This window comes from Thunnus thynnus, chromosome 22 (genome assembly GCF_963924715.1).
Source record: "Thunnus thynnus chromosome 22, fThuThy2.1, whole genome shotgun sequence".
Lineage (NCBI taxonomy): Eukaryota > Metazoa > Chordata > Actinopteri > Scombriformes > Scombridae > Thunnus > Thunnus thynnus.
Window position 1 is genome coordinate 19,642,793 of NC_089538.1, and position 27,622 is coordinate 19,670,414.

The 27,622-nt window shown below is 39.8% G+C and overlaps 1 protein-coding gene across 2 annotated transcripts in view; it reads left to right on the plus strand.

Moving 5' to 3' along the window:
- The window catches only part of tnfsf10l (TNF superfamily member 10, like), a 73,630-nt gene that overhangs the window by 27,025 nt on the left and 18,983 nt on the right, over positions 1-27,622 (plus strand). For both annotated transcript variants that reach the window (XR_010925257.1, XM_067579008.1), the window contains exon 2: positions 3,657-3,806. Coding sequence is in view for 1 of the 2 variants with exons in the window: in XM_067579008.1 (XP_067435109.1) it covers positions 3,657-3,806 (150 nt within the window). In the remaining variant the exon portion in view is untranslated. The remainder of the gene's footprint in view (positions 1-3,656; positions 3,807-27,622) is intronic.

Consider the following 27,622-nt stretch of genomic DNA (forward strand, 5'->3'; position numbering starts at 1 on the left):
ACAACAACAAATTATAGCTTTTAAGACCCTGGCAGAGGTGCAAAGTCACGAAATACATTTTTTTCAAGCTCCGAATTTCCATTTTTTGCAACTTTATACTCCTCCTCCACCACATTTTAGTGCTAAATATTCTACTTTTTACTCCATTACTACTTTTACTGTACATGTTTATTTATGATAACTTACATTTGACGTTATTTTTTTCATATAAAACATGATTTATGCATTATTATAAAAGTATATAAAGTACTTCACCTTGACCAGGAATTACATTTAAATGTTGTTTACACATTAACGAGTCAGTAATAGTAGTCCAATATTATATATTAAACAATAATGTAAAAATCTGAAAGGGGCTAGTATGCACAGTTTACTTTTTGCTGATAATACTTCTGTACTTTTACTTACATAAACATTTGCAGGACTTTTACTTACAATGGAGTTTTTTTTTTAACATAATGTTGTCTTGGTACTTTTACTTAAAGATCTAAATACTTCTTATACCATCCGTCCTTGCCAAACAAAAAGCAGTGCTCAGAATAATTCAGCAATGCTAAACTTTACAATATTTTGGCATAAAAAATGCAGCTATACATTAGAGCTGTAATACAAAAAAAATGTTCCATCTGCACCAAATAAAAAAGATGAAGACATGTAATGGTTGCCCAAACTAAATTATGATCCCAGGTGTGAAAGCCCTCAGGAAGAAATAAATCAAACCCAAATCCAAGATAAAACTGGACTTTCCAAAGTTCTTTCTTTCCCTTGTCTTGGAAATAAACGCACACAGTGTAGGTTGTGTTACATCATTTCTATGTTTTTGGAACATGCTCATTTCAAACAGCTGTGGAAACTGAGAATATTTCCTCTTGTAGCTTAATGTATTCATAAAAAAATGTATATTATCCGAGTCTCCAAAAGTTGACCTCAACCAAGCTTGTAACCAGAATGTGCACCGACTGGAATGACAACATGTGTATCTCATTAGTCTTATCTTGATTAGTCCTTAAATAGAAATGTGAAGCCATTAAAACAAAAAAAAAAGTCTTCCTTCTCAGGACAGGACAACATGTTGGGACTGTTGAGAGGTGGCCCAAAGTCTCCCAAAGATCCCTAGCCTTTCCCGTAAATGCCTTGTCCTTCCCGCTTGGTTTGAACCAGTTTACACACTAACACACACACACACACACACACACACACAGACAGACACACCACTATCCTCAGTAGGATCAGCGAGATCCGCTCATGCATCAACATGAACTGAAGCGCTGAGGAAGAACAGAAAGCGGCGTGACAAAGAGGGCAGTAAAAAGAAAGAAAGAAAGAAAGGAAGAAGGCTGAAACCACAGAGGAAGACAAAAGGAGGGAGTGTCATTAGAAACAGGGGTCAAGCAGAAAGAAATTAATAAAAATAAAGAGAAGGGGGTGACAGAGTGCACGTCTGTAATCTCTCTCTCCTCATCAGCGCTTGTTACAGAGTCATTAGCAGGGCTTTCAGACCGTGACAACCTCCCTGAAGGGCACACACACACATAACTCCACAGCTGGAAAGTCACAAAGTTTCTCTCCACATTTCAGTTCCCAAAGATGTCTTATTCGACCCATGCCGCCCCAAAATTACAAGAAAACATTTATTGTTTCAGATGGAAGTCTCAAACAGGAGGCATAACAAAAGGGGAAAGAAACAATTTCCCCTGTGCCCCAGAGGAATTGTTGTTTTAATTGTCTCTTATTAGATGTCTCGATGTGGACGCAGTGTGTGTGTGTGTGTGTGTGTGTGTGTGTGTGTGTGTGTGTGTGTGTGTGTGTGTGTGTGTGTGTGTTCGGTAAGGTTCACTTCAGGAGAGACCCTTTCTCTAAGGCCATGCATGCATGCACCGTGTTGTTACATAAGGAGTTGTGTTTCAGCTCCGAGACCCAGCGGTGCATGTGTGCCAAAACGTTTTTTGGTAACATTTGGTCTCAGCTTTTCTTTTTTTTTGTTTGTTTTGGTTTTTTTAAGTGTTCATGTAACAATTAGACACTATGAGACAGACATACAGCTGTCCATTAGCGTAGTTATGCTTCAAGACTGAGAGAACATTCAAGGGGAAAATGTACCAAAGCCAGAGATCCTGCACAAAACAGGTGCAAGTCCCAAATAAGGACACAAAAAAATATAAAAAATGAAAAACACATGCAAGAGGAAATAAACTGCAAATTGAGCTGCATATGAGAGAAGTGCAGAGAGAGTGATGGCACACCAGAGGACGACTAGTTTGACTTAGCAGCAGGAACAAATGAGACATGAACGATCCCAAGAGGATAATAAAAGTAAATGAAAGTAATGATGTTTATACTATAAGAATTTACAGATGATGTTAGATATTATCAAAGACCAAAAACTAAATACTAGTATTAATAATAATCATTGCACATGTAAAGATTCTGATTCATGATGAATATTACCACTTTTGCTCTTATTTTTACTTTTTGACCTTTTGACCTTTATCAAATCACCTGCATAGTAGTTTCATTCAACAATTAATCTGATTGTTGTGGTCCTCTGATTGAATACGTGATGTGATGCATGTTCATACACCTCATGAAGCTCATAAATTGATATTCCAGCAGTTGTGTGTGGGAGTTTTTTTCACCTTTATCCATATGTTGTGCTCTTCAAGTATGATTGTCCTCAGAGGTCACCGTAGCAACACTTGATTGAACACAAAATTGAGACTCGGGCACTCTTTTAAACCTTAGGTTGTGTTTGTACATCTATCATAATACTTCATTACCACCTTTGTTAGATACTTTTATTAACTTCTCTCTGGAACTTGTAGTTTAGGCCTCACTGAGCTGAATCTATACAACTTGTTTTTTGATTATTTTTAGTATAGTAAATACCAGAGGACACATATTGTGCTATGCTGTGGAAAAAACCCCTAACTTTTTAAGCAGTGGTACAAAATAACATCTGTTGTGTTCCAGGCCAAAACTGACCGTTTTATTATCTCCGCGGGGCGTAAGTCTGGAGGGGGATCATGCGTTTGGTCGTGTGTGTGTCAGCGTGTGTGTATCTGTCCGCAACTAATCTACTACTGGACCCATCAGCCTAGGCTAAAAACAAAGCTTAGCTAGTCTGTTGCAGCCCACATTTTGTTGCCTTTGTTGTGGCTTAAAAACTCATCTTGAAGGCGCAATACGAGATGAATCAACCCCTGTGTGTCCTCGCAGCCATCTTGACTGTACACACACCTGGCGGAGATCTGTGCATTCTTCTAGTTAATTTCTGTGAATGTGTTATAAATAATTACGATCATATGAGAGATACAATTTATGATGGGACTGTTTCACTTCACTTTTAAACATACAGCAGGGGAAACACAGGCTGCATTGTAGTTGATTAGGCAGGGTATAGAGTATTTTTATTCATTCATTTAATTCATTCACTTTGTAGATATTTAAAGCAACATTTATGGGTTTCAAGCCTCCGGTCCACAATAGTCAGTTTGAAAGCCAGAAAACATCTGCTGAAGGGATAAATATCCCCAGAAACATGGTCGTATTTTTTTTTTGCTACAAGACAGTAATTCCAGACACTTATTTCTCTTTTCAGCAGTCTTGCCAACGTCGACTCACGAGGAATCTTTTCTCCGTGTGTGTTTGTACTGTAGGTGCGTAGTCAGGGGGTGACTGAGGAGCTGAAGTGCCTGAGTTTACTGAATGCTCTGGATAAGGACCAGGACATCCCAGACCAGCTGGCCCAGCTCTTCGGGGAACCTTGCATCAAACTGGCCGAAGGCATCAAAGCGTACATCTCCAAGGTAAGATATTTCTTTTAAAAAACACTCATTCTGATGCTCCATATATTTGTTATGGAGAAATAAATCACCGATGACCCACTGATTTATGACTGAACGTCATTGTTTTGTTAAATAAATGGCTTTCAAAAGTTAATAAACTCTGTGATGAGTCCAGTCTCCAGGAAAGTAGGTTCAATATTTATCCAGCGGTGGACGTTAAGTTGGACTGAACGTCGAAGAAATACACACATGAAGGAATCTGTTTTGTGAAGGAGCTTTTAGTGGCTTATTGACAGCAATTTCTTGGACTGTAATGTGGATTAAATCCATTTAGAAGATGGAAAAGTGGGGTTTGTCGTAAGTGTTTTGCAAATAGGAAGCAGCAAACAATTCACAACCAATCAGAACGGACACTTGATCAGCCCATACAAGGATATATTGTAGAAATAAAAGCAGCAAAAGAAAAAAAAGGTCAGTTAAAAGTGTTTCCAAGCTAATACCACTCTTACATTGTAGAATTATCCACTTTAAATCTCAACAATCTGAACCACCAGATGAGCTATTTTAGGTATTTCTGTAACCCTTAATGAAGTGTGTTCAGTTCGCTCTGCTGACCCCGAGGTTACAGAACAGATGGAGGCTGGTTTCAGCGTGAAGGAATCTGCTCCGTTACAGTAAGCTGAGAAACATCTGTGGGGGATTGATGCAGCGCTGAACCTCTGGGTGGGACTAATTGGGCATTATTTGTCATCGTAATGGAGATACCTTCAGCTGCGGGGGAGTAACAGTCATTAAATACTGCACATACTGTAGATATAAAGGGGCGTGTATGTTGAATTAAATACAATCAGATGGACAGTGTTTGTCCTAAAGAGACACCGTCTTTTGCAGAATGCTTGGAAGTTTACCTAAAATATATATTGAACAAAATTATAGAGTTATAGAGAGATGAATTTCATATACTCGAGTAGCGTAGGTGCACAAAAATGAACTCCTCATGTGCGTGGCTGTTATTATGAGACATTTTTGGACCAAACTCCAAATATTTTGGATTTGGTTTATAGGAATTAATGAGTTCGCAAAGGTTCCAAAAGTTTTTAATAACAACAATAACAATGTTTCTCACTTTTCCAGTATTAGCTTCAAGGTCAATTTCATCTGCTCAATCAGCTAATTTCCCACCATGAACTCAAGTTTATCCTTAAAACAATAATAGAACACCTCATAAGACAGTGAGTATTAATAATATTAATGAACACCTGTCCTGGAAACAAAGTGTGATGTATAATGGATTGAGTGCAGGAGAGCAGTTATTAGTATTGGATATATAACGGAATTGAAATGAGACAGGATACAAGAAACAGACACCTCATCTGTCACGGTGTGTACACGACACACTCGGCTTAACGCTGGCCAGCTGCTCCGTTTGCTTTCTGCAGACAAAACCTTTGCGGTTAACCCTGACTGAGAGAGAGGCCGTTGCTTAAAAGTAATGAAAACATGTAAAAAAAAAAATAAAGAGCATTGGGGTCTTTGTGTTTATCTTGTGATGACAGGACTGGAGAGGTAGTCGTTGGCGGTAGTGACCCATTAGAAACTTTATTGGCTCTTTATGGCAGCTTCACCCTTTACCTGTCTGTCTGCGAGGGTGTGAGCGATCATAAACTTTACGATTCAGGCAGCCAACAATATATCATAATACCAATTAATAACTGATAATAGCTATTGTCCATTTGGAGACATTCACTGTTGATACTTTCTGACTTCAGAGCATAAACACTACAGAGTCTGTTTTGCTGCAGGTTTACATTTATAAGCCTGAACTTGTGCGTCTGTGCTTGAGAGAGTTTTGTGGAAACATGTCTACACACTCACACACACTCACACACACACACACATACACAAATCTGTGTTTGTATTGAACCTGCTGTGTTTTTTTATCAGCTTCATCTTTAATATCGATGCCTTCATGTACCTGTGCCAAACCTCGGTCAAACACAGTTCAAATAAACGAAGGCGGGTACCGATCGCACTGACTCACCTCAGGGTTGTTTTCACCGAACTCAAGTCAAGTGTTACCTTGTCTTGAGCAAGTCCTGCAAGTATCAAACATGCTTAAAACTTGCCATACACCCGCCCAATTGTGTAATTGGTGTCAGTTAAATGTCAATAGTGTCACCAGTACGTCCCTGAAAGAGTCGCTGAGTTTCATTTTTTATTTAACGAGTAAACCCAACGACATAAGGACGACATAAAGAAGAGTTTCGCTTTCCGTGAAACTGTTGAGTCTTCTTCAGCTGATTGTTTTCCATAGTAAACAAAATTTTCCATGTCTATCTAGTCTCAGTGAGGAAAACAAGACAAGACAGAGGAATATAGAGCAAGAGAGTTCAAGCCTGAACCAAAACAACCAGCGTGCCAACGGTTCTGGCATGGAGGTGTAAATGATGATGAGGCAAATGAGGACATGAACCTCTACTTGTTCGTATTTGGCAAACGTAACACTTTCTATCTTTGTTTTGCTCGGAGACTCAGATAAATGGAGTTTAATGCATCGAAGTTTCAAATTACAGAAAAGTCAAAATCTTAGGTGTCTTTCTTGCTATTTTTCTAAATGTGTAGTCCAGTCTAAGAGGATGATTTTATTGGCAAATTTAGCAAAACTACAAAAAAAAAGCTGAGATGATTAGTTGATTAATCGATTAGTTGATTGTCACGAATTTCATCATCAACTATTGTGATAACCAATTAATCGTTTCAGTCATTTTTTAAGCAAAAATGGTAAAAATCCCAGTATTTTCAGCTTTTCTTTCTCAGATATCTTTGAGTTTCGGACTTGGTCGATTAAAATAAGACATTTAAAAGACTATGTTTTGACATTTCATAGCCTAACTGATAAAAATAATTGATTAATCAGTAATGAAAATGATCATTAGTTGCAGCCCTGCTGTCTTGTAAACTTTACTTATAGCTCAGATGGTTGAGTCGGTCGGCCGTTAATCGTAGAGTCGGTGGATTTGTCCTTGACTCCCCCCCTTGCATTGTTTCCCTTAAATACATGTAACTCATCTTGGACAAAAGTGTCTCTGTTATAAATCGCTACCGCCTCAGGGCACCATTCAGTCTGCTTCAGCTGAGCTCAGGTGTTACAAACACCTGGTATTACTTGGCATCAACAGGTGGGATCTGATCAGACAAGTGATGAGACATGAGAATTTACAGCCTACATTCAACACACACACACACACACACAAACCATAAAGTATCCATAATTGTTTTATCTTAAATCTTTTCCTCTGGACTCAAACGGTCTAAACTTGTCACACGGCTAAAGAATTGCTCACACACAGAAACATACAATTACAAAAAAACCCAACATAAATTCACAGTAAGTTGTTTTATATTACCTATACGACCCCGCGCCATGACACAAATCAACGTCAGACTCCTCCTGAATCAGCATGACTCTGGCGAGCTGTGGTTTGAGAATACCCCCGTTGCTCTCTCACACACCCACACACAGCCATTCATAAGCCCAGTGAGTCGCTCCATTGATATAAGTCATCTTCTTGCAGACATAGCCAAGAGGACTTTTCCCAATTAGTCTGAATGTCTGAATGCTTGCAGCAGTATATCAGCCCCCTCAGTTCCTACCTCCTCCACACAAACACACAACCACAGCCTTTTTTCTTAAAGCCTCTCTCTCTCCCAATCTATTTCTTATTTTTTCCTCCTTCCTACCTCTCACCTCTCCTAACCCCCTTTCTCTCTGCTCTACTTGTATGATACAATCGGAGAGCCCTGCTCCATGCCCCTGTGGTCCTCAGTGGACGGGAACAGGAATGTCTAGTTTTTCTCTCTCTCTCTCTCTCTCTACAGTGTAACACACAGGAAATACAGAACATGCACTCACTGGTGACACTCATCCAAACCAATTTACATCCCATTACTCTCTTCCAAACACTCACACATGCTGACACATATTGTTAAGATTACCCAAATCCCACACTTTCTGGATTTTATTCCAGCTGATACCGCTCAAAAATAGCAAATAGAAAGAGGCATTTAACCCCTATAGTGTTGTGTTGTCAACTTGCGTCAGTCGATAAAGGTTTTTAAAGAGTCTAGTAGCCACTGTGGTGGTTAGAGTGAGCTGGCGGACCAAATAGGCGCCGTCTTATTGCTTATAAAATGCTTCGGTGAAAATACTGGAAGCTGAGATTTGAAACTGTGGCAACGTTTTTTTTTTTTTTTATGCAGATAAATACTGCGGCTGGAAAGCAATTATACAGTTAGAATTACACCAGTTTTAATGTTTAATCGTGTGTGGAAATCCCGTGTAGCGATCCGAGCCTTGACTACCTTTTTCTTTTCCAACGCCAAAGGTCATATCCTTGGTGGTTATTTTCTTTTAAATCGGTTTTATCTGATAAAGATGGAGGTGAGTGTGTTGACTTAAATGCTTTCTGGAGTTTAAACCTAATCTGGAAGCACGTGCACAGTATTTACAATCAGAAATGCTCAATTAATCTTCCAAAATGAGGTAAAAAATCATACCCTAGCCAGAATCTCCCGCCTCATCACCCCTGTCGGTATTTTAAAATCACAACAGGAGTAGTTGAGAGGTCTGAAAGCAGCCTCCTGAAGGTCTAAGACTGGAAGACTGGGGGGGTCTGTACTATATGTCTTCATTGAAGATTGATTCAGCCACTGATAAGACGTCTGCTGGTTCTACATTTCTCCAGCTAAACACTTGATTTGCTTGTTATTCATATGGTCTGACACCTTGATTGGCAGCTGTGTTGGCTTTTACCTCGCATTTCTTGGCCGGTTCCTCCTTCGGTTGGCTTCGACCATCATAGGGGAGCGACTAGCCTCGACCCCCCTCTTGCTAATCCACCACAGACCCAACAGTGGCTAGATCAGTTTTTCTCATCATCTTTTCTGGCACCGATTCTCTACTGTAGGGCACAGGTCACTTGGAAAATGTTTTTTTTAAAGGCACAGTTTCACATTTTCAGTAATACTGGTTGACAGTTATACGAGAACATCAATACCACTGTTATATATGTGTCTGTTAAATACAAAGCTGGAGTCAGGTTAGCTAAGGTTAGCATACACCTTTGGAGAGAGGCAAGCTAGCTGTTTCCACCTAAGCTAAACTATCTTTGTCTTGGCTCTGGCTTCATATTTAACAGACAGATACGAAATTGGGACTCGTTTTCTATATTATTCAGACAGCACATTGAATAAATCCACTTTACTGTCCAGCTTCAACAGTCCGTAGTAAAATACAAGATCTCAGCTGGACACATAGAGGTCTTTCCTCTTAAGACAAATTATACACAACAGATTCATTTTTTCATCATCCTAAATATAAGCAGTTTGGGGTTAGTCCGTATATTATCAGCCAACTGCCCTTAACTCCTGAGTAAACACAGATTTTCTGACCAAACAAATATTGACCTTTTTCGTTATTAAAAAGAGCCTCAACAGATCCGGAGTCGTAAAGCGAAGTGCACACATCTGTAGACCGAGAGCCAATAACTTGTTGACCCCAAATAAATATCTCTCTTGTCAGCTTGCTTTCTTCCGTATCAAGTATCCGATTCCATAACTGAGCTAACACATATCTTCCGTCGAGCCTCACATGGTTCCAACTCTGTTGCATATTTGTGCACACCCAGGAAATAGCACTATAGCGTACCTTTAACCCTCAGTAGTGATGCCTAGTTACCAGGAGTTAGACTGGCTATAGTTATACAGATAAACAGAGTAGTATAAATGTGAAGTTGAGGGTCACTGGAAACTACAAGCATCATTTCTGGGGTCAAATATAGGTCAATTCTGACCGCAGCGACTCTCAGAGGCCTGCTGCTGCTGCAGCCTGTTGGTGTCTGTAAAGCGTCCCAGCTGTTGCAGCTGACAGGTGCCGAGAGGAAGCGCTGATCACGGCTTCTTACTTCAAATCAGCTACTTAAAGCCATTTGATCCCATGCTCTTTTGCAACAAGTTAAAATATTTTTGACTTATAGGACTTGAGTGGAAACGCTAAGCCCTCAGTGCTGTCGGGATCATAGAACAGTGGACCGTATCCGTTCAAGTTAAAGGGGGGTAAAAGAAGCCAAAGCTAAAGTCTGTTCTTAATGGATGTATGACTGATTTCTGGATTAAGATATTAGACATCTGACAAATCTAAGGTTAAAATGAAAGTTTAACTATCTACAATATAAATTTTTTTCGAATTTACTCACACAAAAACACACACGCTGTTGCTGTGCCTTTTAGTTTTGGCTCCAAACCGACAGTGCAACAAGTCCAAAACAGATGCTTGGATTCGGTTCACTGATAAACTATGCGGTTTGGATGCGCGCTCAGCCTCACCCACTCACTCAGTATACGAAGAATCAGCGAATGACGAGCGGTGAGTGTGAGAAAAGGCAGCGTACTAAGAATGAGGTGGAGGGAAAAGAAAATGGAAAAGAAATAGGAGACGAGCTTTAGCACCGTTTTGGCCGCGGTTTATCCCCTGGACCTTATTATAAAACGTGTTGGCTGCATTTTATAGATTCCTCCGTGGGGCACATATACTGTATTTAATGGCACCAGTGAGTGAGTGAGCGAGTGAGTGGGTGAGTGATGACGATGATGATGTGACTAATATTTATGCGTGTGAGAGGATGATGGAGGAAGACGGTGATGATAGTGGCGTTGGCATGACACGATAAAGACGGTGATGAATGTGTAGACCAGATGGATTGATGAGAGTACTGAAAGAGCACAGGGAGGTCAAGCATAATGACGTCAAACGGTGAACTACTTAAAGAGAGAAATAATGGAAACAGTGTTAGAACAAAAAAAAAAAAAAACAAGGGAGGAAGAGAGAGAAAGAAAGAAGCTATTAAAAAAAAAACCCCAGCTGGACAGGAACAAATGAAAAAGAATGAGAGATGTGAAGGAGAAAAAAGAAGGGAAGCGGAAAATAGAGGTGCTGCAAAAGAAGGAGAAGAAGAAGGAGGAGGAGGAGGTGAGAGATGGGAAAAGAAGAAAAAGATGTGGTGAGCTAATAAGCAAGAAAGAAATGTGAACATTGTGTGTGTGTGTGTGGAGGCGAAAGGAGGGAGGGGAGGGAAAAAAAAAAAGTTAATAAAATTCAGCAGAAATGATTAATATAAAGGACCACACTGGTGTTTCTGTGTGGTTTAGCTTATTACTAACAAACCACAGCAACACACCAGATATATTTACATTACTGCGGAGTATCGTCCAAACCACATGAGCATTTAGATTGATTTTGTTCCCCTTTAGGAAGCTGTTAGTTCAACTTTAAACAGTTTGTCCTCTTTATTTTGTGTTAATGAAGCATATAATTTGAAGGATTCTTCCTTTCGTCACTTTCTGGTTCGACTGTATGGTAGCAAAAATCAAATCCAGTGCACAATAGGCTCATATTTTGTTTAGCAGGGCTGTCTTAAGACAACACTCACATGCCAATATGTGCATTCACAGAGTTACTGGTTGCTGTAATTGTTCTTCCTGTCCATACTCAAGAGATTCCTCCTTCGTGCGAGCGAGATAGGGGACAAAATGTACAGCTAGTATGATATTTCAGCGGTCAAAGTTAGCTAAAACAAGTGGTTATGAGTCCTCCACCACTGCTTTGCAAAGGAAACACTGTCCAGGGAAATGGAAAGAGAGATTTAGTTCATGGCTAACTCAGACTGCTGAAGCCTCATATTAGCTTTGGCTAGAAAAATAAGGAGAAGAGAGACCTGAGGAAAAGAGGCGAAGCATGAAATAGAGCTGCTGCAGGAGAAGAAGAAGGAGAGAGGAGAGAGAGGAGAGAGAGGAGAGAGGAGGGGGGGGGATGAGAAAAGAATAAAATGTACCACAATGAGGTTTTAATTATACAAACATTTTGTTGAGGCAAAACAAGGGGGGAAAACTGCTGTATTGGTTGAGTTAAACTTCAGCGGGTCCAAAATTTGTTCAACTAAACTCACAAACAAAAATCCAGAAGTTTAAATAAAGAAAAGGTTGTATTTTATGTAACATTCGTATGCGTCTGTTCATGAAACACAGAGGTGGTTTCTGCATGTTTTGGCTCATTAACTACTCATCAGATATCCTTTACATTACTGCTGACTTGTTTTTTCAAAGCATACAAGCATTTAGATTGATTTCCATCCTGTCTAGGAAGCCATTGGTTTCAGGTCATTTCATTATGGTATGAAAAATCAACTTGCAGACACTTGAAACCTGCTTGTGGTACATTTAATCAGTCATGGTGAGCAATTAGTCTGCTTGTTTTTTTTACATTATGGGAGCAGAAGACTTTCCTACATCATATTTAGGATGCAAACTGTACGACCTAGCAGACAAGCGTGGAAGTTGCGATGAAGGTGATGTGACTTTGATACTTTTCCTGCATTAAAACGACAGCTGCTTGTGTCATTTTGAGTCTCTGCTGTTTGATTTTCATGCAGCACCGGTATGAAACAAAACCAACGTGTTCCTATAAAAGGTGAAAAATCGATTTAGAGACGTATTACACGCTTTGTTAAAGAGTCAGCAGTAATTTTAAAAAGGTAACCAGTATGAGGCTTTAAGGAGACAAAAGAAGGGCAGGAAGGGGAAGACGATAAAGCTGTACTCTCCCGGAGTTTCCTTCTGTCTGGAGAATTCGACTCCTCGGGTCTTTTATCCTCTACTAGCATGGTGTGTGACGTATGACATGTACAAGAGGGTGTTTTCATCTAATTCTTCCTGCACACGTGCACACCGTGACCGTGATGTGAATGAATTCAAGGGGAGAGGCGAGCAAAGCGACGAGGAAGTGCAGAACAGAACAGCAGGGGAGGGAGAGAAACAGAGCAGGGGGGGGGGGGATTTGGGGGATGGCATGCGTGTGACCTAAGCTCAGGTATTCGAGGTTTAAGCTAGCGGCCCCAGTGGAGGTCGGAGTAACTTTCCTTTCTCTCCTCTACCGGGCCGCTGTAACTTCTGCACCTGCTGAGATAAATTACCAATACATCACCTACTCAGCTTCCAGTTGGAGTGATGGATGACGCTGGGAGACGGACGGAGGGGGGGGGGGGTCGGGGGTTAACACATCCACTGCAAGGAATTCACATTAGCTCCTGCTCTTCTTCTGGGTCTCTCATCTTTACCGTCACTCTTACTTAAAAATCAGTGTTGCACACATCTCACTCACTTTTTTTTTACTTGTTTCAGTTTCTACTTTTTGCAGAGCCGGTGGTCAGTCAGATCTGATTGTTCTCCTCCCAAAAAAAATGTTCTGCAGATGACGGATAGAGCACAAACGGATGAAATACAGCACTAAAATTTTGGGATAGATGCTACACTGAGTGAGCAGCGGTTATTCTGTTTGAAGAGGAATGTTTATCTTCCTCCTCCCCTCCTCCACCAGTTTAGGTCAAAGGGTTAAAGCCGACTCCCCCCCTCCTCCGTCGTTCACCTTCAGCAGAGCAAAGGAAAGGGATTTACCTTTCGTATTAAGGAGGCCGGGGTTAGACGAGGCTTAGAAATAGCAGCTGAGAGTCAAACCACGCCCGCTCTTAGATCTGTGGATTTATTGAGTAAGACTTTTCTTCTCTGGAGCAGAAAAATATGACTTGTCTGAAAAGATTTCTGTCTTTCTGTAATAATGATGGATAAGAAGCTGAATGTCATAACATTTTTTTGAGTTTCAGAGTTGATTCTTGGTCATGAAAACATTTGTTGATTAAATAATTTCATCACAAGGTCAGTTTAGGGGACTCTTCTGGAGCTTTGAGTCATATATCACATGATCTTCATCACCAGATCGAGACGCCTGGTTGTCATGGTGGACTTTGGGCCAAACATTGAGTTTCAAAGTTTATTCATGATCCTGGAAACAGCAGTTGACAAAACAGTCGCATCTCAAGGTCTATTTAGTGGTTGTTCTTGAGCTTTCAACCATATCCCATGATCTTCATCAGCAGATAGAGATGCCTGTAGTCGTCATGGACTTCTCATCCATCTTGACCCAAAGGTTGAGTTTCAAAGTTCATTCTCGACCTTAGAAACAGAACAAAACAGTCGGATCTCAAGGTCCATTGAGTGGCTGTTCTGGAGCTTTCAACCGTATCACATGATCTTCATCAGCAGATAGAGATGCCTATAGTTGTCATGGACTTATCATCCATCTTGGCCCAAGCGTTGAGTTTCAAAGTTTATTCATGAACCTGGAAACAGCAGTTGACAAAACAGTCGCATCTCAAGGTCTATTTAGTATTTGTTCTTGAGCTTTCAACCATATCACATGATCTTCATCAGCAGATAGAGATGCCTATAGTCGTCATGGACTTCTCATCCATGTTGACCCAAAGGTTGAGTTTCAAAGTTCATTCTTGACCTTAGAAACAGAACAAAACAATCGGATCTCAAGGTCTACTGAGTGGCTGTTCTGGAGCTTTCAACCATATCGCATTATCTTCATCACTTTCATGATAATGATCTCCATGGCAACCTGGACGAGAAGCCCTTAAAGTGCTGTGGATGAAATCGTAACAACTGCTGAGCTTGCATGCCGACAGATCCATCTCCGGGACAACTGAGCAACTCCATCCACTGATGAAGACCATGTGATATGGCTGAAAGCTCTGGGAAATAAAGCAAGTGTAGTTTACTTTATTTGGGATAGTTTTGTCAAACTTTTATCTCACCATTTGCAAGGTTGAAAATGAACACTGCCTAGTTAAATAAAAGATTTAATTACTTGTATGATGTTTAAATTACATGATAATTACAATAATAATCATTAAAGAAGAAGAACAAGAAGAAACTGTTATCTGGTGACCCGTCAAGCTGCTTCTGTGAGTTGCTTGTAATCAGAGGTCAGTTTCTGTAAAGAAACAAAGCTCCACTGGCCTCCTTTTGACTCAAACAGATGTATTGTTAGAGCTGAATCTCTCAAATCTGTGCCGTGTCAAAGCAGTGATGTCATACCAAATATTTTGCTTTTGACCACTGATGCAAAGCAGCTGCTTCGCATCAGCGGTCAGGGTGTGGACGGACATGCAGCAGGCTTCGAAGATTTAATCTGTAGAAAGTAGTGTGCCATGTAATTCATTGTTAAAGCAACAATGAGTTTTTAACTGGTTTTGAAACAGTCTCGATTTAATAGGAGGGGAAGTAAATGTACTGAAATGACCCCAGAAACACAAATAAACACTGAGCTATATCTCATTAATGCACGTAGCTCTGATAGAAGTCGAAGAGTCAGAGGCACATGACTCGGCAATTTATCATCTAGCGTGAATGTTCAGAAGACTTTGATACTAAAATGAATAACTTTGCCAACATGAAATCAATGACTCAGCATCAGACAGTGTCGTATTGTAAAATATATGCTAAATTGCTATTGCTAATATTAGCTTTCATCGCTGAAATGCCAGCAGTTGCTTTACATTATTTCTCTTCCTAAAACCACTGAGACCAGTTTACTGTGTGATGGTCATTCTCTTTCTATCTGTCTGTTAACTACAAAGACAAAAACACAAATGTCCACACATTATGAAAAGTGATAACACATGTCGGCAGCATATGATGTGCGTCAAAACACTGGTAAGCATTGTATAAACCCACAAACCAGTTGTGTCTTGACGCAGGTTAATGTGCATCAGTGAGCCAAGAGTCCAAGAGTCAAACGCTTCAGTCAACCGAGTAATACCGACCCTAAAATATAAGTTTAATTACTTTTTTATCTAATCGTTATCAGTCGTTAAAAGGGGAATCTCAAAAGAAGGTCATTTCGTTCCCGGATAATGATGTAGAGATAGAGGGAAGGATGATGTAACCGTAGCAACGTGGTTGTTTAGAGTGACGAACTCTCGGTTTTGTCTGAGGTTTGTTTCATGCCAAGGAAACAAGTCAGCTTCTGAGCAGCACTTCCTTATCTTATTCTGCCCAACAGTTGGCTATTCAAAAGCAAATGTCAGTCACTAACGTACTGTATACACACACACACACACACACACACACACACAGACAGGGAGGGAGGGGTGGAGGGGCTACAGTGTTGTTAGTGATTTCCAGCTGATACACAAACACAAAAGATCTCTGTGTCTGGCGTCGACCACCCTCCCTCACTCCATTCATTCCTCAGGCCGAGTTCTTGTCCAGCGACCCCCCGAATATCCTCCCATTACCACCACTGTCTACGTCCCAGCTCCTTCACTGGGATTCTTAAGTTTCTTGTAGCAGCAGGTTTCAAAGGATACAACCGGCGGTTTTTACAATGAACTCATCCTACTTACATGTATTGTGTGTGTGTGTGTGTGTATCCAAAGCCTGATATATCTTATCCCTCTGTGCCGTAGACCTCCGCTCTGGTCCAAAATCCTTTTAAAACACGTCATCGAGCCGTACAGCTGCACTGGGTGACCTGTTCCTTTGCCATGAAGAGTTTCGGGCATGTTAGCTTGTTTAGAAAAGGGCTCCAGGAATGGCTCTAGACCAATAACAGTGATCACAATTTTAGTCTCCGAGGAGAAGTTCCTTATAGGGCAGACGCTTCAGTTTACAGGACAATGTAGAAGAAAGTCAAGTGGTTGTGATATGTAGCGCAACAAGCTAGCGAAGCTCTGTAAACACAACCACACAGCGGCGTCTGCCCTACAAGGAACCACTCTATCAGTCTTTGGAGCCGTTTCTAAACAAACTACAGTAGTTATTGCCTTCAGGGTGAAGGAACATGTCACCCAGTGCAACGGTGCGGCTCATTGACGTGTTTTTAATAGTTTTATGACAACAACAATAAGATATTTGAGGCTTTGGATGCACACATGATACTTACAAGTAGGATGAGTTTATTGTTGGTTTGGCTCAGCTCATGAGATTTGTTGACAGTAAGAAAAATATAGAAAAATCCTTTAATACGAGAATCAAGAAGCTTCAGTAATGTCACGTTATACGCATTAAACGCTAAATTCCAGACTCATATCATCTTTGGGGAATTTCCCCCAAAGCAAAACAAAGCAAAGTGAGAAAAAAAACAACACAATCACCTGTATAACGTCATGTATAGACAGCACTTTCCCAGGGTTTTTCAAAGCTCATATAATGAAGCTCACAATAAGCATTCCTGTAGCACTTGTGCAGCTTTAACTTGTGCTACTGTAGCTCCTGAATAAAGCCAAGGGTGAGTTTCCTCCTCCTCCTCCTCCTCCTCCTCCTACAACAGCAATTTTCTGATCTCCTGTTATTTTGTGCCTATTGTAATTTATATATATATATAAAAAAAGGAGGGATGGAGATGTACCAACAGAAGCCAGGCACTGCCAGTTATCCTATTATTAGATTTATTACTTTCTCTCGAATTCTCATATTGGTTTTGACCCTTTGATGTTTATCTCGCTGACCATTACTGCCAAACATCTGAAAGCCTTTCATTATTACGGACTTGTCTGTGGATTATGGCACATAACCTTTTATCTGGGAGATAACACTCAGCCTTGAATGAACTGAGGAGTTTCTGGTGTTAGCCTCTCTTGAAGTCGTTATTGCGTTTGACAAGCGCGACTTAAAAGAGAGTTTGAGTTTCTTGACCTTTAATTCGCACACTTGCTGTTCATTTCAGGTGTTTTGTGTGGGTGTAAAGGTATTCTTTCCTATCATTAATGTAATTATTTAGTATATTATTCATGTTTTCTTGAGCTATTATGCTCATGTCATGACATTTTGTGAATCTCTCGTAAAGTTTAAGTCGTAACGTCCGACCTGATGCAACTTGCTGCTTTCTGTTCAGCTATTTGTATTTGTAAAAGACACAAAAAAGAAATGCATAGAGTCTATATTTACATAAAAAGGAGGGAAAAAAAGAGATCAGATGGGAATAGCAAGGGGGAAAAAATACAGAAAAGAAAGCTGAAGGAGCCAAAAAGAGAAGCAAATGAAAGGGTGCAGGGTTAGAGTGTGGGTGAGATCACGACCGAAGCGAGAGTGGGCAGACGAGAGGAGAAGGGGCGAGGAGATTTTTACTGTTTTTGATGAAATACATGATGATACATGTGCGAGCAATAGCAAACATCGGGAGATTGCAACACACTTGGCTCGCACCTGCTAAAAAGGGAAACAACACTGTATTTTAGACTTCTTGATGTTTTATTGTTTTACGCTTTGGGATTAGAGATGAGTGTGAAAAGTTTTATAATGATTTGATAGCGCGCAATAAAAAAAAACGTCCCCCAGTTGTATCTTTAATATGTATCCAGTATGTTTTCTAGACTCAAACAGGCACTGCTTTAATAAATCCTTATAAGGATGTAAAAATGTGGGTTAAACACTGCAAGTCTCCAGCATCTACATATTTGTACATGAGGCATTTACAGACCAAACATTGTTATTAACATCACAACTGGTAGACTCTTTGGCTTCTAGCTGCAGTTGAAAAACTCAAGTTGTAACGTCTGTTGGAATAAACAGAGCCAACATTGTCCTTGTTAAAACATACTGCAGGCTTTGTTGCGACCTTGGAAATGTGACATTTCGGTCGCTTCAGAAGGAGTCGTGGTTTCATTTTCCCAAAATCAAGGATGTTTTTGTTGATTAGATTTTATTGAGTTTCCCTCTGGGAAAAATAAAATCCCTATAAGAGCTTCTGCGAATCCTCAAAACTGCTGCGTTCGTGTCTTAACATCATCTCTTGACCACACAGCCTCCTCGGCTCGGTCCTTTATCTCTCTTTTTTTATTTATAGCTATTCCCTACATATGCACCGACTTCCTGGACCACAGTCTGCCTCCGCTGTCAGCAATGAAAAATAAAATGGAAAAGTTGGCAAAAACACAGCTGCGAGATAAAAAGAATAAACCCACGTGACTCCCGTGAAGTCATCACACTGTGCGAGCGCAGAGAGAGAGAGAGAGAGAGAGAGAGAGAGAGGCTGAAACTGTACATTTGATAAATGGGTCCGTTTCGAGAGTTTAAACAAGAGGCGTTTGAGGCTCACCACCTTGCAGGCTTTGGAAACACTCAACTTGTTTTTCTATGACATATATTGCAGTTTTTTTTGTTGTTGTTTTTTTTTAACAGTATATTCAAAGAAAACTGCGGTCGTTAGAGATGATTGACTGTCAACCACACACAGGCGAGTCAGGGCCAAACTTGAATCTTAGTTTGTTTTGTGCTGCCAGACGCAGCAGATGGGTGGGGTCAGTGGACCGTACAGAAAGCTGAGAGAGAGAGAGGTTTATGAAATATGTTTTGCACATTATTCTTTTTTGTGTGTGTGTGTTGGAGTACTTTAATCTCAAACACTTGCCAGAAACAAACTGTAACAATAAAATCTAAATAAAACTGTGCAAAAAAACCCCAAAAAAAGGAGTAGAAAATGAATAATAACCCAGATTTTTTTAAATATTTATATCATGTACAGTAAGATTAGTTGTCTTTGGTTTGACAGTTGCTCAACCTACTAATATTTTTTAACATGGACACATTCAGAAAGGTTTTAACTGCTCTACTTCTTTTTTAAACTTTGACTTAAATCCCACTTTCTGTCAGCGTAGATTACCACATCCAGAAAAGCTCTCTCTCTCTCTCTCTCTCTCTCTCTCTCTCTCTCTCTTCGCTCCCAAGGAGAGTCTGGACACGGGAGATTTCTTATAGCAGCCAAGTAAGTCAGATCCACAGCATCTGCTCGTGAAACACTGTGAATCAATAATAATATCAGCTCTTTTTTTCTTTGTTTTATCTTCTAAGAAAGCTACTCAACATCACGACCGCCTGTATCTCCATCACCGGTTTGCTCACTACATCATATTCAGACAAGTTGTAACCAGGATGTACTGATCTGGGAAACGAGCCAATTATGTTGGGAAAAAAAATGTGGGTCAACCTTGGAAAAATAAGATAGCGGCGTACCTGACGTGACCCCCGTTAAAGCTACAACTTCCTGTACATTGAAGTGGAAAGTCCACTCAGAAATGTGGTTTTGCTTTTGTTACTCCAGCAGCTACCGAGCAGAATGACGTACGCGCACAGTTTGACACCGGGAAGGCTGTTTTCACACTCGTCTGATGGAAGTGGAAAGTTTCTCTGAGCTCACTGAAAAAGTTTAAGCCTCGTACCTGCACGAACATGATGTGTGACATCACAGCTAGTTCGGAGCCAATTGTGGTATTAAAGGCACACGAGTGTGATGAAGCCTCCAGCGCAAAAATAAGTATTTACATATTCATAGAGTCTGTATTTTCAGTGAGGGAGAAGCAGTTGATGTCATTTTAAGGATTTTAACAAGATAATTGAACTTTTTTTTGTGGAAAACACATATTAGACACAAATTATTACTCAATGTAAAGTGTTTTATACACATGAAAATCAAAATTAATTGACTTTACTGTGTTTTTATTAGGAGCAAAACAACGCGTTTCGCCTGTTGCTTCTTCCTGTTCACTCAGCACAATTGCGTGAGCACTCACAGGTGTGATAAATACATCTGAGTCACATGACTAATTATCACTGTATCCATTTTTTTTCAAAATAAAAATACATATTACAGAAAAACATGATAAATGTTACACAAAGTTACAAGAATTACACCATTTTATATAATTAAACTTCATTAGAAAGACTGACTGAATGTAGAGGGACAGCTGGAGGATCAATAGTCTATTCAGTCAGTTTTATACATTTTACATGTTATATTACATCTTAAAACATGTCTGTAAGTTTCAAAATAAAGTGTCCTCATCAGACAAGTATAAGCTACTTAGCGTTAATGTATTAGCTGTAGATTGTATTAACTTCATGATAAAGAAAACATGACTTCTCATTTAAAAGTACACAAACACACACCCACAGTACACAGGTAATACTGCTAATATAACAACAGGGTTGATGTTAGGAATCTAAAAATAGGACAGTCAGTGATTTGATTTCCCAGACGGTGATATTAGGAGAGGCCAGAGCTCACGGAGAAAAGATGTGTTTTCATCCTAGATTTGAACGTCTCAACGGAGCTTAACTCCCGAATGTGCGGCGGTGGTTTATTCCAAAGAAGAAGAGCTCGATGGGCAAAAAGATTGTTTGTTAAATCGAGGAACAGTTAAGCATCAAGAGAACATAAAGGACGTGACGGAGTATACGGAGCAACAAGGCCGGAGATATATGAAGGAGCCGATCCATTTGAAAGCCTTATAATTAAGACGGATTTTGACATCAGCTCTAGCTTGAACTGGTAGCCAACGCAAAGAGGACGGATGTTATATGATCCGACTCCTTAGATTTTCTTCTTATCATAGTCCAAGTTCCACAAAGCCACATTGTCTGCTCGAGATCTCGGTTTTGATTCATGTTCTATTTAATTAAATTCCACTTTCGTCCAGAATCAAACCAGTGAACTCGCGAGTCCACGATGCAAAAAAAACATGGAATGAGGGGTTTTAGTCGAACATCTAGACCACAACATCAAGGCGGGATAATCTTATCCTAAAGTTTCATCTGAGACTGGTCCATTACTGACTTCACTCTTATATATTATAATCAGATTTGCGGACTTCTCGACATCTTATCTTGCACCACATTCCTATATAACATCATATATACAGTCATGTGTGCTAGACTGACCTACAGCGCTATCAGCTGTAATAATAATAATAAAGATATTTTGACACTTGAGGAAATAATACGAGCTTAACTTTAACATAATCCGCCTATGATTCACTACTCACAATATACATTACCCTTCTGTATAGCTTTTCATATTAGAACATATATAAGTGTGTGGTAACATAATCTTAGAGCAGGCCTGTTTACCATTACCAGCTCTCTACCGCAGTGGTTCTCAAAGTGGGGTCCGAGGAACCCCCCGGGGATTCTTGAGGGGGGTTCAAGTGGCAGAGTGTGTATGATTATTTTGGTCATGAGTTTCCATGACTTTCTGTAAAGCAAAAATCTTATCAGATGGGGGTCCCCTGGTTTAATTTGTGTCATTTTTAAGGGTTCTTGATGTGAAAAAAAGGGTTTGAGAACTACGAACGTGAACCGACTGAAACATGTTTTACTTCTCGCACGTCATTCCTGGAAAGAGTGAGTTGTCTTCTGGTGTGTCAGCAGCGACTGACAAGGTCAAAATGTCTTGTTGAAACAATAAAAGTGATTGTGAGCGAGAGCGAGATACGAGGATATTATCACGGAGGCCAGCGGATCGTGTGTTTACATGCACAGGGTATTTCTGAGGAAAGCATTTTAGACTGCTTTCTTGCTGCTTTTTCTTTTAACTTCATATCATATCACATCCTGATCGGAAATGTTCCCATAAATAATTGTATCTGGGAACTTGACACATACCGAAATCAGAACGGATGTCTCAGTATTTTGATGAGTCATGAGCTTTTAAAAGGAGTTTAATAAACTGAGCAGATAAAAACATGTCATGTATAAATCTTAAGTTACAACATCCACTACATTGGAAACAAGCATCCTGACACGTAATACAGAAACCATTTTAGCAGGTTGATCAATTTATCCAAACTTGTGTAGCCCTAATATTTATATAACTTTATTATTGTTTTATTACAGTTTTTGGATTGATGTCTTGATGATGATTATTGTATCAAGAATATGAATAATATGAATGGAAAAGTAGAAAATGGAGCAAAAGAAAGAGAAAATCATCATCAACCCCAACAAACCTTAATTATTTACTCACCACAGCGTCACTTTATATGACATACTGCATTACTGCACAAGTATATATCTATATTTTTGTATATCTTAGTAATTTATATTCTATACATCAGCATTTAAATGCCTGAATCTGCACTTTAAGCCTAAATTAATTGAATAATGGTGATGCATTTGCTCCACTTGCTCCATTGCTCAGGCGCCTGTTTCCTTGGAGACAGTATTTACGCTACACAAGAGAACAAAGTCACGTGTCTCGGGTCACTTTTGTCTTCAATATGACGTACTCATACCGGTATTTGTATTGATATTAGTATTAGTACTCCTCTGAAACGAAACTTAAAACACAGAGAGTCTTAGAAAACAGAAGACTGAAGCTGTAAGACAACCCCGCCCCTGGCCTAGTTTCATGCTGTTTGTGTCCTTAGGAGTAAAAACTACGTTGTGAAAGAGATTAAGGGTGACAGACGGATAGATAGAGAGACATAAAGAGACACAGGGCAGGGAGGAGAGAGAGAGAGGAGAATTGATGCAATAATCTGCTGTGTGGAAACTGCTTCCTCGACTGCAGCGTTGGTGTTGTTTATGTCTTTTTGCAGAGAAACCAGAGAGAACAATGCAGAAAGAAACAAAAAAACACATATAGGGAGGTAAATAACACCTACAAAGTGAGAAACGGCTCTTTAAAGTGCCGTTTATTACGCATAATCAGATTTATCCTGTTTTTGTTCTTGGAAAATCGATAAAAGAGCGAGAGGAAGGCAAAACAGCTGATACCCTCGTCTATTAAAAGGTTGACTGTACAGTAGTTTCACAGCAAAACTACACTCGAAAGGCAATAAAGGGTGATATCAATCTCCTGTTTCTAATGTGTGTAGAGTCAACCGCTTCCTTGAGTGTACACAACATTTGTCTGGCAGGAAACTCCCACACCAAACAGGTCAGTTATCAGCGGCTGGCATCGAGTCGGCCACTGGTGCGTTACCTGTCATGAAACCCTTCCTCGCTGCTGCTTCTCGGCGATAAACAGCTAATGAACGAGTCCTGTTCGGTCGCGGTGTGGCTAAATCATAGTCAGATGTCTGACTGCATACAGCGACCGGCGGTATCACTGCTGAATATACTGTAAGATCCATATGAGCGATCTGAGGAATGATTTGAGTAGGTTTGTCACGCTGACACATCGGCGCAACAATCTATCTAATCACATGTTTTTTTAGCACATTATTAACCTTTGAAATAGTAGTTTGACACAAAAAAACCAACTGTAATATGTTCACTTACTGAGGCTTTCAGCCACATCCCGAGTCCTTCATCAGCAGATAGAATTTACACAGTTGTCATGGAAACGGTTCACTTGTTATTATGTGGTCTGAGCATGAGATCTTCAGGAAATTCCCAGTAAGTGGATCTTAAACTGGTTTTTTTGTGTGTGTGTGTGTGTGTGTGTCAAACTGTTATTTCCAAGATCAATAATGAACCTTCAAGCTCAATTAATATTTGCTTATATTGGTTTGATACAAATATTGGCGTCAACTCGGAGAACAGATCTTACTGTACAGTACAATATATCAGCCTTTACTTATAGCATACTATATATAAACATAGAAGATTATACTTTATCATAAAGTACCAGAATTTAGTCTATGTTATCTTCATGGAAACTTTGATAACCATGAAGGTGCTGCAAAAAAAAGTAATTAAAACCTCTGCAATCATACAGCATCTACAACCGACCATTTGTATAATTGCATTTAAAGAAAAGAGTCGTACAAAATGACGTTCACTGTGTTATGCAGGAGCAAAGTGTCTCTTCCTGTTGCCATGGCTGAATGTTGCTGCACTGCACCAAGAAATATCTGACAAACAATGGAACGAAGGAAACGAGACATAATCTGATATGAGACGAGCTGTAAGTTAATAAAGAAAGAAAAAAAAGCCACATAACGAGCCAGACAACAATAGTTTGTGTTTCCATCTGATTTGTTGGCATGTCTCTTTTCCTTTCCCCCCCCTTCTACTCATATCTGATCATGTGAAGGAACCAGTGGAGTATTATATTAGTACATTCTGGGCACCGTGGCTCTGCAAAACCAGGCTACTCTGGCGTCAGAATGCAGAAGAGGGATAATATTTTCCTCCTGCAACCAGATTTACTCAGCTGGTGTGAGGATTCAAACCACCGTCATATCGGGAACCTTTAAGTGAGCGTTTTCCATGAGATGCTGGAAGATCCTGTCCTGACAAGGCTCCAAACCACAATAAAGAGCCTATAAATGCAGCACAGATGGATCAGAATCACGGTTAGCCAAAGCATTACTGATTGATTTTAAACTATGGGCTATCTTGGCATTAGTGTGGCAGTTTAGACAGTAATGATCTGATTAGAGCGTTTAATGTGTGTGTGCATGAACGCTCCCAATGCTTTAAAAGGTACAGAATTCCCCTTCACTTCTAACCAAGAGGCATTTAACATAAACAGTAGGAAGAAATATGCTATTAAACTCTGACTAAAGGCTAAATTACTCCAGAAAGGTTTGTTGACATAGTGGTTACTCATTGGAATAGTTAGTGAGCTGCTGTAAGTGGCGTGCTAACTGCTAACACGCTAGCAAGCTGTTTCCTGTGTTAAATACATAAATCAGCACTATGAAGAGAGTTTTCTTATTAATCAACAGCACAAATTTGTGTGCCAAAGTTTGTACTCCACACTACAGCTGCAATGATTAGTCGATTAATCGATCAGAAGACAATGAATCAAATAACTATTTTGACAATCGATTCAGTGATTTTTCAAGCAACGTTTTTTGGTTCCAGCTTCTCAAATGAGACGATTTGTTGTTTTTCTTTGTCATATATGACAGTAAATTGAATATCTTAAGATTTTGGACTGTTAGTCGGACAAAGCAAGCAAATTGAAGACATCACAGTAGCTTCTGAGAAAGTACGAATGCCATTTTATACAATTTTTTACCATTTCAGCGACTGAACAATTAATTGAGAATAAAATCTGTCGAATAATTGATAATGAAAATAATCATTGCAGCCCTCGTGTGGATTTATTTTCCACTGATAGCAGTGATTCCATTGAAATGAACTGAATTTGCTGCAAAATGTCACCATTTTAAATGCTGGTATGATTCAGTCTTACTGCATTTATTTATTAAGTAACAGATGCATCTGATTATTACGTCATGGGGATTATAGTGTAACAATATGCAGCTCAATTGCTTCTTTTATGTGTAATTGTCACTTTTTGAGCTAAAACACCAAATATTTGTTGGTTCCAGCTGCTCAGATGTGAAGATTTGTTACTTTTCTTCTTCTTTTTGATTGTAAATTGAATATCTTTGTGTTTTACAGTGTTTTTTAGACAAAGTAAGCAATCTAAAGGAATCGCATTGAGCTTTGAGAAACTGCGATTGGACTTTTTCAGTATTTTCGGAGTATTTTTATGAGTTGCAGCCCTATTTTTAACGTGTTTGTTGAGCCTTGTTGGACTCTTGGTTAGTACAGGATTGGTCCGAAGCCAAAGAAGAAGAATTTTTCTTCAGACGATGCTAAACAAACTTATCAGCGCTGACGTGTGCATGGAGAATTAACTGAAGTCTGATTTTCCACGGGGCCTTTCCTGTCAAACATCAGTTACTGGTCTGGCTTTGGGGGAGATTTTAGAAAGAGAGAAAAATGTTGTGGAAAAAGAAAAACCAAAGCCTCGTAGATAGATCATAGACACTGAAGTCTTTGGTTTTAATTAAGATAAATATTCCAGGAACCCTTCGAAAACACCCGACCGTGAAATATAAAATTTATGCTGTTATCACTCTGGAGCTGCTTTCCTAGAGCGAGAGATGTTTTATTCTTTAACAGGACTGTCCACTTTAACTTTCGCTGACAACATGAGGGGTTTTTTTTCTGCATCCTCAGCAGTTTTCCTTTGACTTATGTTTTTACCATCTGCAGCACAATGATGACTTGTCTTACCGGGAAAAAACAGGAAAGCTAATATTAAAAAACTCTGTGTACATTCCCTCCTCTCCAAATCGACTGTACATACCAGCCTGGCTCTAACAAAGTTACTTATTAATCATCAACCCAGACTAAAGGAGCATTAGCCATTAACTACACACACATCTTCACATGCACTCAACCAGTTACTATTTTTTTTTTGCACACCAAAACCGGACTGAGTAGCCTTTTAGACCAGATTAGAATTGATAAGAGTTTGGTGCTGTAGCTCAAAGATTTACACACACATACACACATACACACTGCCAGTCCAGGCCTGTCGGGGTCGAGCAGCATATTAAAGTATTGGGTTGCAGCTACCGCTAATCTGCAGAAGAAACGTTCCTTCATGTGCATACTTGTCCCTCTTTCACTCTCCTTCTTCTCCTCTCTCAATCTTCTCTTTCAGTCCTCCTCATGTTCTTTTTTTTTTCCATACTTGTCCACTCTGACTCTCTCTCTCTCTGTGTTTTCTTTCTTTTTTTTTTTTATCCTCAGTCCTCTTCTTCTCTTGTTTCCATAATTGTCCATCATCTTTCGCCTCGCCTCTCCACTTTTCTCTTTTTTTTTCTCCCCCCACCAACTTCTGATTTTTTGGCAGTCCTGCTTACTCTGCTTTGCTCTTGACAAATGACTTCATCGCGTTAGCTTCATACCTACAGTGTAGCTGGTCTGAAACAGACAAAAGTTGCACGCTGCAGGCTGGCGCAGTGTTTTCTGAAAGCAGATTTTCCAATAAAACCGGAGATATATAGAGCAAAAACGAGGGAAAATAATTTATATTGATCCATCAAATAGAAGGAAAAAATGAAAAATGTGATTCTCTTGATTTCAGTTGTCCAGGGGGGTAAATCAAGAACGTGGACTCACAGACAGACCTCTACAATCAGCTACGTCATAGTTGTTTTTGGCAGTCGTTAAAGCGGCACTCCGCCATTCACTTAGCCTGTGAAAACAGTTGTATATCGTCTTCCGCGGTGATATATGGAGGAGCTTTGTTCCAGTTTGAAGCTGGAATTATGTTTCTGCAAAGATTCACGTGACACACACACACACACACACACACACACACACACACACACACACACACACACATGCACCTCCTGAATCTCTGCATTGCCTTGTGCAAATAAAGCATGCTGATTGGATGATCCAAA